This window comes from Anastrepha obliqua, chromosome 4 (genome assembly GCF_027943255.1).
Source record: "Anastrepha obliqua isolate idAnaObli1 chromosome 4, idAnaObli1_1.0, whole genome shotgun sequence".
In the NCBI taxonomy this organism is placed as follows: Eukaryota; Metazoa; Arthropoda; class Insecta; order Diptera; family Tephritidae; genus Anastrepha; species Anastrepha obliqua.
Window position 1 is genome coordinate 64792482 of NC_072895.1, and position 17991 is coordinate 64810472.

Genomic DNA, 17991 nt, shown 5'->3' on the forward strand with positions numbered 1-17991 from the left:
GGTGGCCCCATGCGCCATTTCTGATAGTGGAAAGCAAAAGCCGTAAAGCAGTATTATATTTTTTCACCCAGCTGTAGTCATGATAAAATGATTCGAAACCCTTTCCTAACTCAATTCGCTATTAGAGGAAAAGCAAAATGATTTTCGTTTGATTTTAACTTTTTTCACTTATGTAACTTCAAATAGTTGCAAATATAATAAAAGGAGGTTGTTTCACTTCAAATCTTTTACGGATACAGAAATTTTTAAAGCTTCATAATTTGTTGATATTGCTAGCCTCGTTGCTACATTGTTAATATTTAAAAATAAATTAAATTTCAAAAACTGTATACCGGCTTCCTCGCACTAGTACTTGCATTTTTGCTTGAAAATGCACAACTCATTTTTTTCCTATTATTATATTATTTTATAAAATTTAAATTGAGTTGGAGGTAGTTAAAAAAGTAAATTACAATTCCCAATTCCCTGGTCGCTATATTTCGATGAATATGTCATAGTACCAGCAAATGTCAAATGACTAACATGGCTGCTAATGCAGTTATATGGAAATACCTTAATTTTTGTTGTTGTTTTGTGGGTTGGAAAACTGTGCGTGGCAAGAAAACTATATTTTCGAAATGTTTCCGAAAATGTTCACCATTTTATTAATTCACGACTATAACAATTGGGTACTATGTTCAAAATTCACTGTCTCATATGAATAACTTGCCTACAAATGTAAAGATCGTAAATTCTAGGACTAAACAAATAAATAAATAGCTGCGGGCTTTCCAGGTTTATGACGCCATGGAACGTAATTTTCTATTAATTGAAAACCTTTTCATGCTAAAAGTGCACACGCAGGTTTGCCCATTGTCTATATGGCCAAGAATAACCGCTATCAGTAATCTTTTGTGAGTAATTTTGACCATCGATTGAACTTAGAACTTAGAGCCAGTATACTATGCATAAACGCACTCGCCCTTAATGTCTTCGTAAATTGCCATGCACATTAGGGTGAAGTACATTTTTCGTTTAGTGGCATAAATGCAGAAAGTTGGCTTTCTATCTAAGAAATAAGGCTGCACACCAATATTTGCCACATCGTAGGTTAAGAAGTGCCCCCGAAACCATTAATTTTTGTAAAAAGATTAAATTCAACCTTTTCATTTTTACGTTCCAAAATTTTGTAGGCAAGTACAAGTGTGCATTCATACATACAGTTGTATTAACTTTTGGCAGTTGTTAGTGTTTAAGTAGATTTATTTCAAGCAGTTTTCAGGAACATCTCTTTAATATTGTTGATATAAAGGGCCTTTCTAAAGACGCCCTTAGATGTTGTTTAAAATAAAACATGTAGAAAGTTGGATTCTTTCAGGTGTCACTATTTTTATTCAAAATACGGCTTTTGATAATTATATGTGGAAAATCAAATCATTTAAATGCAATATTCAAAGAGCAGCAGCAGCAATATTCTCAACAGAACATCCATCAAGTGACTTTCAGTGATAAGCTTGTATGGGGTTTTTTTTTATTATTTAAATTATTTTTGTTATACAAATTATTATTATTTTTACTTGCGGTTAAAACTTGTTAAAACATAAAACTTAAAATCTTTGATGTATGAAGTTTATGAATAGCTGTGTAAAATTTCGTTTTTTGCAAATTTGATTAGACTTGAGGCACCTCAAAAGGTTTTCCTAAGGAGAATATATTTTTCCATTATTGTTAATGCGTATAGAGGCAGTATTTCATTGCTATGCCATAATAAAAAAAGAAAAGAAAAAAATATATAAAAAAGTCCACTCACAATCGCTCCAACTTAGTGATATATAGAGCATCTACTTGTGCTACCTTAAAGCTTGCGTTTCGCACGTTTCTCTGCTGCATGTACTACTGTGGAATTTTAAGCGTATACACAAATGGTATTATTTTCCTCAACCTAGCTGCATTTTAATTGTCCTTGAAGCGGGTTTTTTATTTTAAAATCTCATTATTTTACCAATTCTATTGTTGCTTCTTTATTTTACTCCCATTCGTATCATCAATTACTGCATAGTTCTTGAAATTTTCTATCACTCCTTCTGCCTTTACTCGAACACTAATTCACATTTCATTCTTTCATTCCACCACTCAGTAGTATTATATTTTATCTGTACTTAGTAGTCTGGCGTTTAATGAGCTATTATTTATAGGAATTTACTTATATAAAGTAGCATTGCATTTCCTAGTTATGACTGTATATGTACGTATATCCTAGCAGCACATACACAAGCACACAAACCAATACGCCTTCTCTACTCGTATTTCGGATACTCAGGCACTATCATTAGATTTGCACACTTAAAATTTTTTTCGTTTTTGGTTTTCCACACACACACAATTGCGCTTTCGTTCATTTGTGCTTTAGATTGTGCAATTCTTATTTCATTTGTACTTTTATTTCAATTAATCCTTAATTTTTTTATAATAATTTTCCTTTTTTACTTTCTGTTTATTTTTCGATTTGTTTGATACGAACTCGAATGCCTGTCGTACTGAAAAACTGTCATTTGCGCTCGCTGACGCTATTAAATATACGAAAAAAATACAATAAATGCACTCACCACCACACGCGCTATGCAATAAACGCAATTCGGCAAATTAAAAAAAAAATTGTCTATATATATTTAAACAAAATGTAAAAATATAAATACGAAAAAAATAAAAAAATGCAAATGCAATGCAAAACTAATTGAAATAAAAATAAAATACACTACTGCCTGTCGTTTGGATTGCCTGCCTGTATGCCTGATTATCGTCTTAATGCATTTTGTAAAATAATTATAAACTATAAATTATAATGAAAAATCAAAAAAGCTCAAGCTCAAACTCAAGCTCAAGCGCCACCGCAACGCCAGGGATCACAACACGTCAGTTCAGTTACGTCTCACCCCCACACTCATCCACCAACCACTACAACCAACTACCACTCATAACACATCCACTAAGCACCAGTGCAACAACAATTACTACTACTCCATCATAATTCGATCGCTGAACGAAGAAGAAGAAACCGCAGGCATCGTTCGGTTTACCTTATTCTCGTAAGTGTTGAATTGTTGCCTCGAAGATGCCACAAGCTGAAGGTGGCTATACAGCGCTGGATAGCGCCGGCACCAATGGCCATGATGGTAGCGGTGGTGCCATCTATCAGTCCACCACAGAACCGACTGGGCCACATTCGGTTTTTGAATCGGTTAAACGCGCCATCGGTCAAGTGGTGGGCAATACGAATGGTAGTGCTCAGGATACAGATGATTTGCTCACAGCGACCAATGGGCGTCAAGCAATTATTGTTGGATCAAGGTAAGCGAAAAATGCCTGAAAAATTTTATTAAGTAGCAAAAACAAAAAAAGTGTAGATAATTGAGAAAATAAGGATTTATGTTAATTGTGTGCTTGTTTTTGTTCTTTGGTTTGCATTAGTAAATGTTTGTTTGTTCGAAAATTGTTTAATGCTTTGGGCAAAGGTAAATAAAGTAAAGAAATGGTTTAAATAAAAAAAAAATATTAAAACTAAGTGCATACATATAAATATCACATCATAAACAGCAGTTCCATTTAGGCATACGTACATATAAATAATACTCATTTGTGCTTAAAGTTAAAGAAAAATTAATATGTTGCTAAAAATGTGGTTAGGTTGAAAAGGGCTACATAAAGACTAGCTCCATCCTACTCATATATTAAATATACTACATCAAATCGCATCTCCAACTAATCTATGTGACATATCTCCTCGAGTTTTCGTAGAAATGGTTGGCCAAGCGCGCGCAGGTCTCTCTTGCCGAGTCTCCGACAATGATAAGTTCTAAGTATTATAAAGTTATAATACTGCTCGTAAATTTAGCGAAACAGTTTAAGGTCAATTAATTGATTTCACAGTATTTGATATTGATGAAACAAAAATGATATCATCTTAGAGGGCTACGACTCTGGGTAAGTGACCTAAACTAGGGGAAAACGACTTCGGAGTTCAAAAGGGCATAAAAACGAAATATAAAACAACTCTAAATCGGATGTTAAATCAATAAGATGTAGTAAAATAAATAAAAAAACATTTCCTGTATTTTTAGAAGGAGCAATGAACATTTTTTTTTATTACGCCCAAATTTTCTTGATAGAGGTTTTTTAATACAGGTGTGGAATTTTGCAATTTATTTTTTCAATCCAGTCTAGTGTATATTCAGCTCTTCTTCAGTCTCTTGATTTACAATCTGGTGCAAATAGCGCCTACTAAATTGGACCTGTGAGAATCTGAGTTTGAATAGATATTTCCGCTCGCCTATACTACAAACTCAAAACTATACAGGTTCATTTACGAAAGAAGCCTACAAGTTTGGGCCCATGAAATGCTGCCCGGCATTAAACTACTCTGCAGGTACGGATTTCTTCAAATACGCTTGTACGAGGGGTGCCTTTTATATTTCGGGAGTTGGCAACCCTGGTGTTGCAATCTGGCAACTGACAGCTGTACCGCAAAGCTTGACAGTTTTTGGCTTTTACGTACTCAGAAAGTTTTGAATTACCAGCTCTATTTGTGTTGTTTACAGTAACTTAAAAGATTCATCTCGGACCAAAAATGGAATTAAATCGTGAACATTTTCGTGCGATTATTTTTTACAACTTTCGACGTGGATTAACTCAGCAACATTGCATGGATGAACTTAATTAATTTTTTGGCGATGAAGCTCCATCAAGGACCAGTGTTTATCGATGGAATGGTGAATTCAATCGTGGTCGTAGTTCACTCTAAGACGAATTTCGTGAAGGTCGTCCAAAATCAGTTGTTGTTCCGAAAACCATTGATGCTGTGCGCGAACTGATATTGCAAGATCGTCATGTGACCTATCGTGAGATTGAGACAATCTTAGGCATTAATGGGACCAGCATACATTCAATATTGCATAAACATTTGACTGTCAAAAAAATTTGTTCGCGTTGGATCCCACACAATTTGTCAATCGTTCAAAAAAAGGCTCGTGTCGATTGGTCGAAGGAAATGCTCAAAAAATACGATCGCGGGGCTTCGAAACACGTCTATGACATCGCGTATGGCGAGTGGCAAAAGTGCTTCGACAATTGGTTCAAACGCATGCAAAAGTGTATAGATCTTCATGGAGAATATTTTGAAAAACAATAAAGTGATTTTCGATGATTAAAATTTATTTTTGTTCTCTAATCCCGACATATAAAAGGCACCCTTCGTATGCTACTTAAATACTAGTAGTTTTTCAAAGCAGGAAACTCAACTCATCTGCTAAATGCACAGGGTCCGGCACTCGAAGTGTAACCAATTAAAAAGGCCATAAATTTAGTTTGGAAAATTACCTTTTGACTTGACTAATGGCCTTGAGGCGGTCCAGAAACGAATCACAAGCTACCCGAATGTGACTTGCAGGTATTTTGGCCCACTTTCTGGCAATGGCTTTTTTCAGCGCCTCCAGACTGGTAAATCATTTAGTTTGATCCCTGCTTTCCAAAATGGCCCAAAGAAAACAATCCATTGAATTCACGTCTGGTGAATTTGAGAGCAATTGTGTGGACGTTATGAAGTTCGGAACGTTGCTTGTTAGCCATTCTTGGTTTACTCGAGCTTTGTGAGACGGTGCCGAGTCGAAACGATTGGAGGTGAAAACGATTGGAAAGCGCCCATCTGCGGTTACAGCAGCCCAAACAATTACCTGTGGCATGTGCTGCCTCCTGTGGCCAATCGATGACTCAAATTCTCATATGAACGGTCGGTCATATAAAAACTATGGTTTTGGGAGCTTACGAATTGCTGAATTTGTAAAACTTTCTCGTCGGAAAACATAAAAAAAAAAAATAAATAAATAATTGGCGCGTACACTTCTGTTAGGTGTTTGGCTGAGCTCCTCCTCCTATTTGTGGTGTGCGTCTTGATGTTGTTCCACAAATGGAGGGACCTACAGTTTCAAGCCGATTCCGAACGGCAGATATTTTTATGAGGAGCTTTTTCATGGCAGAAATACACTCGGAAGTTTGCCATTGCCTGCCGAGGGGCGACCGCTATTAGAAAAATGTTTTTATTAATTTTGCTTTCACCGAGATTCGAACCAACGACCTCTCTGTGAATTCCGAATGGTAATCACGCACCAACCCATTGGCATAAATTGTCAAAACTTGTCAATAAGCGACAATGCCATAGTTACTTAACGCACTGTAGTATGGAGGTAGATAGTACAATTTTGCTTGTAGCTCAATTTGCTTGTGTTTTATTGACAAACTCCCGGGACTGAATTGCCACACCTTTTATTTGTTTAAAATTATGTTGCTGAATTTTGTTGATTAGCATAAACTTGGTGAATTTGTTTTGTGATTTAGTTCATGGAATTTATTTCTAATAGATCATTAATAATATGCAAATTGAAGCACAAAAACCAAAAAAAAACCAATGCAATGTTTGCTGCCATTTAATTGTTTTCAAAACTATACCCACGTGCATGCATAAAAAATGCTTGCCAGTAGATTTTCCTCCTCCGTTCAAGCTGACTGTACGATTGCTGCAACACGGCACACTAAAGATGGCAAAATTTTGTTAAAGTTCAAGGCAACTGTGAGTTGGCAAATTTGTGTGAATGGGTTGCAACATGGCACCAATTGTACCCAGAGACAACCAACAATCAAACAATCAACCAGAACTAGTGCAGCCAATAAAACTGACGTTCGTTTTGAGCTAGTGAATAAATCAACATTATTGCGGCAGTGGGGGCAGGACAATTGTTGGTGCCACATGCCACATGCCGAATGCTATATTTCGAATGTGTTGCTAGAATGTGCGGCTTGTTTTATCAATACTTTGTTGCAACTTTGATGTTGTGAGCTTTTTTTCGTTGCCTGCTCTTCGTTAGCATCGTTCACTATGTTTAACCCCCCTCCCGTTGTTTGCAATGAGCATTTTTCCATTACCAATTTCCAATTTTCTTTGTATTTTATTTTATTGATATCATTTAATTTTTTGCACATTTCGTGCTGGGCGCGCAATAAGAGTTCAATTGCTATGAGAAGCATGTGGCATCAAATAAATCGCATAAAAAAGGCTGAGTGACTGTGTTAAATGACTTGGCCGATGCAGTGGTTCGTCGGTAATGGTTTGGCCTGGCCTGCAAAGTGGCAATGCTACTGGCACACATACATGCGCATGTGTTTACAAGCTACTTGCCACTGGCCGCATGTTGCCTGCTGTTTGCTCTTGATTTCATTTTTTATGCTTTTTCACACTGGTCGTTCGGTTATTGCGCTTATTTATGCCAGTTCATGCTGTTGCCGTCCCAGCACCCCACCTTTCCGCTTTTGTGCTCCCACTCTGCAATTGGTTACCCTCTTGTTTTTTTTTTTTTGTTTTTTTCCTTTTGCTGTTTTCGAGTATTTTTTACATTGCACAATTTCTCACTTGGCATTGCGCAAATCTGGCGCAGTTGGTCAATTCCATATTCCAATTTCCAACTAGCTAACGACACTTGAACGACGAGCCAGCAAGTGCACGAGTGGCAGTGCTGTTGCAATGCTGTACATATGTCACTCACTCACATTCATGCTGTTGCTGGTGAATTTACATAAATGTAATATATGCATGTCAATGTTGCCACAAGCAACTGAAATTGGAACCACTGTCATGAATAAATGGAATTATGTACTTACTTAGCACTTACAGATGTAGTCACACGTACAAGTGTGCTTGTATGTATGTATGTGTGTGTGTGTGTATTTGTGTGAGTGCTTTTGACTTTTTGACCTCTGGTTTTGGCCAACTTTTTTGTCAAAGTGCATTTACCCACATAGCGGGTCTGCTCTTGGTCCGCTATTCTGCCCATTTTATTGACATCTATTGTGACACTACCCCCTTGTTCCCGTAAGGTGGCCTTCAAATGTCGCTGTGTGAGACGTAAATTGTTACTGCGTGAGTATTACAAAATATTACATGCAAAGTATTCTTTGGTTACTACTTGGGCTCCATTACTAGCACTAACAATAATGCCATTATGGTCATTAACGAAGTTAGCCAACAGCCAGCAGCTATGAGCTATCAGCAAATTGACGAGCCAACAGCAAACGACAGTGTGTTTAATGTGTCACACATGCACAGATATAAATACCTGTTTAAATTACGCACTCTAACTTCATAAATGTTTATCACATTTTTATTGAAATTCGTTTTAACAGCTGACGTTACCTTCGATGCTACTGTAGAAAATTTCTTTACATGCCATAATTTTTATACATTCGTGCGGGCAATCGTTCATTTGATCACATTTCACGCTGACTTATGTAGGGCTATGGACATGCAAACAAATAGTTTTATATACTAAGGCATGTACATACTCGTATACATATATACCTGACCCGCTGGGAAATCTTTCATATTGTAATCCAACTGACCTAGGAGTTGGTAGCCGTGACCAGTTCGCGTTCATTAGCCCATTCTTGGTTTTTTATATTACACAAATATGTATGAATACAGGGTGACGGCTTCTAAAGGGATGAAGGCTTCTAAAGGCCGACGAAGCCCTTACGGCAATTCTGCTGCAAACTGGGGGTTTGGTTTTAGTGGAAGCGTGCCCCACATACGAGTATCATTGGTGCGACGGTTGATTAAATGGTTCTGCCTTTTTTATCCTTTGCTTTAAAAAAAAAACTGTTGCTAGGTGTAGTATAGCTATTATTATTCAACAAATGGGCAAATTAGGTTAAGTTAAGTCAGACGGGCTATCTTGAAGAAGTTATCTCAGCTTCGTAGAGATCTATTGAGATGACGAAAAAAGGGGTTTCCCCTGTTTCAATACCTGTTAGTATTTAAATCCTCTTGATATATTAGTATATTCAGACAGGCCTTCATGGATACTGCTAGATAACCCGAAAAGTTGTCTTTTAGAAATCTTTAGTGCATGTTCGAAGTGACAGCAAGTTTTAAATAGATTACACCATTTTGTAATTTTTACAACTCCTGCAGGAATATTTAAGTGGGACTCTGAACTTTGCGAGTATCGGATCAATGGTCTTACGCTCCATTTGTATTTCCGTGTGGAGTCGTGTGTTAGGTTTTTGATAGTCTGATACAGCCCACTATGCTCGTCGTTTGCACTTACTGGTAGTAGTTGTTCTATATTTTACATAAATTGATAATGCAGCCAATTTATCAGAGTGACTTCATCGCTATGACCTCGTTTCCTTATGTATTCCTTTGCCTCCTCGTTTCTGGCTTATTACTATCTATATTTTAGCAGCCAAAAAACTTTTCAAGCTAGTCGTTCCCGTCAAACAGAATGGATTATAGTCCCATAGTCAGTCTACAATTCATGCGATTTTTTTATATAGAGATATATCTTGCTTGCCATTTTTATTGCCATGCTGGTCGCGTAGATCTCGGCTTGAGAAATACTAAAATGCTCTGGAAATCAAGAAGTTTTTTTTATTGAGAACAGTTGGAAGAAAATGCCAAATCCTGTTGCAATATTCAATTTTCATCATCAGTCCGATTTGCCAATCACTTCTGTCAACAATGTGTGCATTAAAATTGTCGTTACAGCTTTTATACTCAACACACAACTGATGCAGGCATAACATTTGTCCGTCAAACGCAGCCTCTTAGACGCCCTAAACCCGAAGACCTTCTAAGTCTGAGGCTATAAACGGGCTGCAGTTCATTTGGACACTCGAGCGACTATATTTTGGAATATATTGTGTAAATATTTCACATGTATAGTAGCTAGAGTGCCTAAATGAACTTATTTTAGGTATTCCCGGAACATCGCTTTGTCTTATTATTTTCCTTTACATGAAATCACTTTCTTGGCGAGCCCCACCATCAATTAGTTTAATTCAGATGTAATCACCTTAAACATACGACTCTTTAGCCTACAGGAATCTTGTACCGTATTTCTTCGTGACAGATTGTACCATTTACTATGGCCTTCCGTACTTTTATGTACTAGTAAAGGCAATTGAGTAGTAAAGTTCTCTCTCGACGAATAAAACTAACACTTTATAAGGCTGTCATCATACCCGTCCTATTGTATGCTTGGACGATGACAACATTAGGTGAAGCGCTCGACCTTTGCACGTTGGTGACGGTGAATATAGTAGGCGATGGAACGATGAGCTGTATGAGCTTTCCGGCGACATAGACATAGTGCAGCGAATGAAGATCCATTGGCTGGGTCATGTCGTCCGAATGGATACAAACGCCCGGGCTCCGAAAAGATTCGATGTGGTACCAGCTGATAGGAGCAGATGAAAAGGAAGACCTTCTCTACGTTGAAAAGATCAGGTGGAGAAGGACTTGGCTTCACTTGGTGCTTTCAACTGGCGCCGGTTAGCACGAAACGAATGGTGTGTTTCGTTAAACTCGGCTAAAATCGCATAAGCGGTTATCATGCCAACAAGAAGAAGAAGCAGTAAATGCAGAATGGAAATGCGCAGTTTCGAAACCCCGGGCTTGAAAAACCAGTTGATATAAAAAAAATTTTTACATCTGAATTAAACTGTCTATGAATATTAAATGGTCTATGAATAAGTTCGTGCGGTTTTTTTTCGAAATTTGAATTTCGGATCATTCCCATGGCTTTTAAACGTTTGGAAATGGTTGATTGATCAACTCCCAAAGTTTTTGCAACCTCTTCTTGCGTTTGAGCCGGATCTTGATCGAGCAATTCCTCCAATTCGGTATCCAACCACTTTTAAAGCGTGCAAACCACTTCTGGCACGTTCGCTCAGCTAGAGCATGCTCACCATAAACTTCCACCAAGATACGATGACTTTCGGCTGCTTTTTTCTTCATATTAAAGAATTCCCCGCAAAAACACATTATTTGGCACGAAATTCGACATTTTCAAGTGTGGTAAAAATATTGTTGTTTACGCTTCAAATAAAAAACTTATACTGACGTTTGTGCCTTACGACAGTAGCTCTCCAATGAATGTTTGGAAATGTGGATCGATGGAATAATAATCAAGTTACGCCATCTGTTGTAAAACCGCACGAACTTATCCATAGACCATTAAAAAAGGTCACCCCTTGGCAGTTAATGGCAAACTTCTGAGTGTATAGTGAGTTGCGATGCTACAGACATGCTTTTGAGGTTATTGTAGTTGTAACAGCGTAAAACATTTCCCATAAATTTTTGGGGAATACTATTGAAGCGACAGTTCTTGGCCAGACCTAAATTGTGGTCGTTCTGGTAACGTATAATCGACTGTCGGCGTCATTAATGATGCTTGCTCGGTTATCTTCGTTTTTGAAGAAGCATGGCCCGATTTTCTCTTCGTCTCACAAAATGAGCCAAGCTTTAATATAATATAAAGCTGGTATGACTCGTTAGCTGTCAATATACCAGCATGTTTCTCTGCATTAGAAAAAAAGTCTAAAAAACGGGCTTTATAATTATTATCTTCTGAAATGTAAATTCTTCAAATCGTTAGATTTACTAAAAAGTGATGTACATTTATGTGTATCAAGTGGACATGTGCAGTATACACTTTCGAGAATATTCTAATACGGACCGGAAAAAAGTGTTGTATCTCACTCTTATCTTCAGCTTTTGCCTGTGATGTGTAGACAAATAAATCACAGACTTACTTCAATTAACACTTCCTGCCCAGCTGTTAATAGCGCCAGCCCACGCTAAGCGCTTTCATAAGTCGTTATACAAAATTTCCCAACTAATTCATACAAATAAAAGCTCTTACTCACCCATATGCCCACTTGCATGTATGAATGCATTCAGTTATATTTGTGCACTCATACCGATCCAATTTTTAGCCAGTTGTTTTTGCATGTATGTAGGCTCGAAACATTTGACCGCGATGACCGTGAATAGTGAATAAACACAAGCTTGCTTCAGTGCAGCTCAATACAGTTTCTGCTCTCTTTGTTGTTGCATCAATTAGTATACATACGTACACTCAACGTTGATAACTCGAAAATCATGTAAATTAGCTAAATTTAGCTTTTCAAACTGCTCGTTCCACTGATTTGTTCTTTGTAATTTCCACGTGCACTAATACAAACAAAGGTATTATAAAAAAAATATATTAAATAGTTTGTTAGCGCGAAATAGGGTCGCGGGAAAATGCCCTTTACTTTGCCCCGCTGCTGGCGCCATGCTTCACAATTAATTCTTTGCTTTCAATCCACAATGCCATTGCGATGAAGTACCGCATGCGGGGTGTCAATATCAAGGCATGCGGAACAATTATCGTGTACCTTCTTTTACGGAATTAAAAACAAAAATGAAATATCAATTTATAGAAAAAGCATTTTCTAATAGTGGTCGCCCCTTGGCAGGCAATGATAATATTTAAGAGTAGTATTTTCATAAAAACTATTTGACTTTCGAATGCGGCATAACACTGTAGGTCCCTCCGTTTTTGGAAAAACATCAAGACGCGCTCCATAAATTGGAGGCGGAGCTCTGCCAAATAACCAACAGAGGATTTAAGCATCAATTATATACAATTTGGGAGAATACAGCTGCTAGTGCAGTTCAATGGTCGACGATATTTTTTATAAAATCTGGTTTTACTACTTTGGATAGAGAAGGAGACTGTTGAGCATTTTCTCTGTAAATGTCCGGGTTTGGCAGCTAAACGACTAAGGTCACTGGGCGCTCCTTTCTTCGTCTGGGGCAGTGCGCCAACCTAAATCCAATCAATCTCCTCCATTATATCAACAGCTCTGGCTGGCTCAGAGTAGCCTGACCATAATTGATACCAGCAACTTTCTTTATGGCAAAGATTTCCGCTCGCAAAGCACTTCAGCTATGCAGCAAGCAGATTAATACTGTTTGGTCTGCGAGACCTCCTAGTTCAGACCGACTACGGTTCCTTTCCTCATTTCTAAGCTACATATCTGAAACTTCATACTTATAGCAAATCTTTAAGAGGTGTAGCGCATATGTATGCGAAAAGAAGTACTTCAAATGACTTTATTTAAATACGAAAGATTTGAGAAATCTATATATACAGAAACTTTAAACGCGTTTTTTTAATTTTGTATTTAACCACCTTTTCTCCGATTTATTGTCGAGTTCCATATAAAAAAATGTCTAGCATTCGTTATGTGGAGAAAATGCACAAGATCGCTGCAACAAAATTTTTTTTGAAATTAATGCTATTTTCGAGCTAATATACCTGAAATTTGCACTTTATGATACCAAAATTCCATGGGTTATAAAATAGCATACCCGAAATTATTCTAAAATTTTTGATAAGTATGCAATTTTTATGAAAATTATTTTAATATCTTTTTAAATTTGCACAAAGAAAGTAGTAAGAAATGAAAAAAATCCAATAGAAATCCAAATTGCAATGCGGCTACACTGATTGACAGAAAGCGTTTTGATAACAAGAGTTGAATACTTCGGGTGATTATTGGAACCTATGGAATTTAATGGGGCATAAGTAAATTTACTAATTTTTTTAAACTTGGCTTTGCTACCAGAAGCAGCTATCCAATTTTCTAATTACTAATATATCTGAAAAAAGCAAGGATGCTCCTGAAAAATGTAAGAAAATGTTGAAGCCAGTCGGTTCTGAGACTCGTTTCAAAAATTAAATCATTTAAAAAAAAATTTCGTTGACTCAAATTTTTCTTTAAAAAATGTATTAAATAACATCATGAGATTGTCAAATTACGAAAGCAATTACATATATATTTTTTTTGTTGGCAGATGCCGTGATACTAGGTAATTTGCACTTAATTATAAATCGCTCTATTGTTTTGAAATGTAAAAAAATTCTCGAACCGAAAACTAAGATGAGAAATTTCATTTCACACAAATAAGCATATTTACATACAACTGGAATCCATTGAAAATAAAAATAAAATTAAAAATAACTTTCAGTACTAAGTGTAATATTTTCGTTGGAGCCTTGTCTCGCATTTTGTTTTCAAAAATATTTATCTCGCCATTTTTACTGTCACTGCACTTATCATTTATTGATTTTGGCCGCAATATTACATATCTATACTGTATGTCCCCTCAGCCACATCTGATGGGTGTACTCACATTTACGCCCACTGCACGCCGAAAGGTAAATATAAAGCTCCTCTCCCCAGTATACATGGGACCGATTCGTGCCAATTCAACGCTCATGAACTCTCACACTGAAGGATCTACAAACGGCCACCGCAAATGCATGACAAATCGACCAAGCAACCCATCGATTGGAAGCCCCAATCGACCGACCCTGCACCCACATTAATTGCATATTTCTACAAGGACTACAAGAATTGTGCATGTCGAATCGTACATAGTGGTTATACCGCCGCACGCTGTTTCAACCCTGCAACTACCACCGTTAATGGCACCAAATTATTGCCTTCCAAGCGCCAATGTATTGTAGATTTTGTTGATACAATGTTGCATTTTTTTGTTTTTCATTTTGCACAACCTTTAATTTTGTTGATTTTCTTTAGTTCCATTTGCTGCCACTGCTACTGATGCGCTGATGTTGCATGTTGCTATGCATTTTTCATACGACCCAGTGGTGCGTTGTGACCTGTGTGCTACTTTCTTTGACGCCCAGAAGCAACCAAGGCAGAATTTAAGTAGCCATATTTGTTAGCCATGCGGTGGTGTGCGTGCGTGATGTTCCAATGAATTTTTAATGCTTTATCGCTTTGCTGCATTACAAGCAAATACAAAATCAGGAGGTGGTAATGTGAGGTAGAAATAAATAAGTGCGTGGACGTCTGCTCTTTTTATTTTGAGTCTTACGGCGGCTTTCAAAAGTATAACTACTGAAATGTTTATATGTAACCGAAGCAGGCGGAAACCTCAGGCTGCGTTAGTGACATTCTTAGGCTTTACTCTTGTAGAGTGCCCTAAGACTTACATACGTCGTCTATCCGCAGACAATGCAGATAAAGTGTTCAACATTCTCCACTTCCTTCTCGCTCCTGCAGCTGCGACAAAATTAAAGGGAAACCTTAGTTCCTTCTAAGCTAGATTTGTCTAGTTACCTCATAAGTGGGATACGGGATTCATCTACTGTGGGCCTGCATAATATAGACCGACCTGTTCCGGATCTTGCTTGAAGATAAAGATGCCTATTTACGGGGCAGAGTTCACTGATTTGGGATTCGTTTGCTTTCTTGCTGGCTCAGGACGAACCGCTTAGCCATCTTATTTAGAATAGCTAAACGGCGGTCGCCGTAGCTAAATGAAAGAATATCAAATAATAGAAACAGTTTTTTCTAATAGCGGTAGCTGCTCGACAGTCACTGGCAAACCTCCGAGTCTATTTCTGTCATGAAAAAACTCATCATAAAATATATCTGTCGTTCGGAGTCGGCTTGAAACTTTAGATCCCTCCATTTGTGGAACAACATCAAGACGCACACCACAAATTGGACATATTTATTTCTGCACTGTAAGGATACATGCCAGCTTGACTATCATAGTAGTGCTACAACAGGTGAGTCCCTAACCCACAACTTAGTCTCTAACTACGAACTCAGCTCGAAGGACACTGCCATGGTTAGGTAGCTGTGAGCTTAGGTTCAGTTGTAGCACCTCTGAATATATGCCATTTCCGACCCTATTATTTAGTATTGAGTCAAAATAGACTCTGACCCAGGGACCAAGTCCTTAACGTTATGCCATTCACATCTTTCTGGGATTCGTGTAGAAAAATTTTTTTCAAAAGAAAATTGTGGACCAATGAAGCTAAGTCCCTGTGTAATCTAACTCAGTTGGGAGAATTTTCGAGTACCCAAATCTAAAATTGTTCCGGGATAGGCCTACAAATACCTAGATTCTTAATCTACATATCTTGATCAGCTGTTTATAAATAAGTGGTCGATATGATATCAGGACACTGTCAAATGACTCCACCAATGACTTTTGCTGAAGTTGGAGATTATTACACTGTTTCATTATGGCTGAGATGTGACAACGTTAAAGCAGAAATACTTTTTTGAATATCTAGCAAGCTTTCATAATATTAAAATATGGTTCCTATTCTTTAACTTTCTGGAGTTCTAAAACGGAGCACTGTTGCCAAGTGTGCCACTACACTCATCTTGCAAAACCGTAGCCACCCATTTATCAAATCTATGTTAACACTTTATCGACCGGTAGCCTATTTATAGGCTTTTCGATTGCCAGCGCTTATTGACCGGTAGCCTATTAATCGGCTTTTGGTTATCGACGGTTTTTGTCAGTGGGTTGCTCTTTTTATAACTTCGCAGCGCCAACGTCATTAATTATTTGCAGCTTTGTACCGACCTCTCCAATTTTTTATCAATTATATTATAATAGTTTTTTACCGTTTCTAATGGATAAAGAAAGTGCAGATGAAGAGTTTGCTTAGATGCTCAAATAACCACCAAAATACTTCAGAGCCTACAAGAAGAGCACCAAAATCAGATCATCCAGAAAGATTATCATCCATAAAGAAGCACAAACGGATAAGAATAGAGACAAGTGGTAAATGCAAAAACCCCCAAAAACAATGTAGAGTATGTGCATCGAAAAAGATAAGAAGTCGAACATGTTTCGTATGTAAATTTTGTAATATTCCCTTACCGTTACGAGAGATACCACATTCTAAATAGATATTAAATAATTTAATTACTGTTACCTTGAATTTATTTCATGAATGTAAGTTAAACAGGCAATAAATTGTATAAAACAAATAAAAAATAAAGTATAAATATCAATAAAATTCCATTACTTTAAAACAAAAGGAATAAGCACAACACAATGCATAGTGAAAATTTAGCCGGTACTTAATGAGTGGCAATCTCAACCACAAACGGTCGATAAAGTGTTAAGAATGTGTTTGGCCTATTTTTGGCTTCTTATTCAATTTATAGCGAGCTGCGCCGTGGAGTGTCGACTCTGATGTTAGTATAACTCATTTCTATTATAATATTTGAGTGTCACAGGATCGGCTCTGAGTCTAAGTGTAATGCACAGAATAAGTGAATCTTCAGCATTATGGTGTTTCAGCTAAGCGAATACGCCTGCACTCTTATTTGCTCTGGTTTAGTTTTGCATTGTTATCAACTTTAAAGTTGTGTTTCTAATCGGTTTTCCGATTTCTACTTGTACGCATTTCTTTACTTATCTACTCGCATTATTTGTAAGATTTGTTTACACTTCCATTTATAATTTGCAGCAACCACAAAAAAAAGTAAAACTACTGGCGCTTGCAAAAACAAGAAGGTGGGAGTGTGCTGCTACTTCGCCAGCGGCATTACAATCACCACCTCAGTCACTACAATTACCCACGTCATCGATCGTGACTCTCGTGAATATTGATCATACCATAACTATGTAAGTCAGACAGAAGTTTCGCTGAGCGTTTAAGCAATAAGCCGGTACAAGTGGACCGGTCTTCGTTTACTACTGCCACTGGTTGTGTTGCTGATCGCTCGTGCTGGCGCTGACGCTGACGCTCCATGCTTCCATTCATTCAATGAGCTGCACAGTTTTTCATTTACTTGCATTGTTAATCACTTGAACTCACCGTCACCAGTTCACACCGGTTCAAAGCCGATGCAGTCGGGTGTGAGATTTTTTTATATCAAAGTAAGCCGGCTTTAGTCAAGACATTACAAAAACAAATACAAAAATGCTTCTTTTGTCCATATATTAAAAAATATAACAACGTAGTCATAGTGGGAAATATGTAAACACGACAACACGAGTCATAACCATATAAATAACATTTAATAGCCCATCAAGCCAAAATAATTCTAGTCGCAGTGTTAAGTGACAAACTGGAGAAGTGTTTTTGATGTGGAATTTCTACATCTAACCCACATAGCTTGAATCGTCGTGTGAAATTCGAATGAGAAACTCATCACATGACACTAGAAAGGATTTTCTTCACGCAGAACTTCCGTGAATATTCACTGATCTCTATGGTAGTGATATCAGAAATTGAACGGATATGGAAGAGTGATTATATCATAAAACAATTTAGTGAAAATGCGCACTGA

The 17991-nt window shown here is 37.3% G+C and overlaps 1 protein-coding gene across 9 annotated transcripts in view; it reads left to right on the top strand.

Annotated features, from left to right (window-relative positions):
* Positions 1 to 17991, top strand: part of LOC129246307 (protein NDRG3) — a 97644-nt gene that overhangs the window by 28110 nt on the left and 51543 nt on the right. For 5 of the 9 annotated variants that reach the window (XM_054885013.1, XM_054885010.1, XM_054885012.1 and 2 more), the window contains exon 2: positions 2839 to 3327. The exons of 3 other annotated variants lie outside the window; for them this stretch is intronic. In XM_054885013.1, the coding sequence (XP_054740988.1) occupies positions 3092 to 3327 (236 nt within the window). In that variant the 5' untranslated portion in view covers positions 2839 to 3091. The remainder of the gene's footprint in view (positions 1 to 2838; positions 3328 to 17991) is intronic. One more of the 9 variants, XM_054885011.1, reaches the window with a different exon arrangement.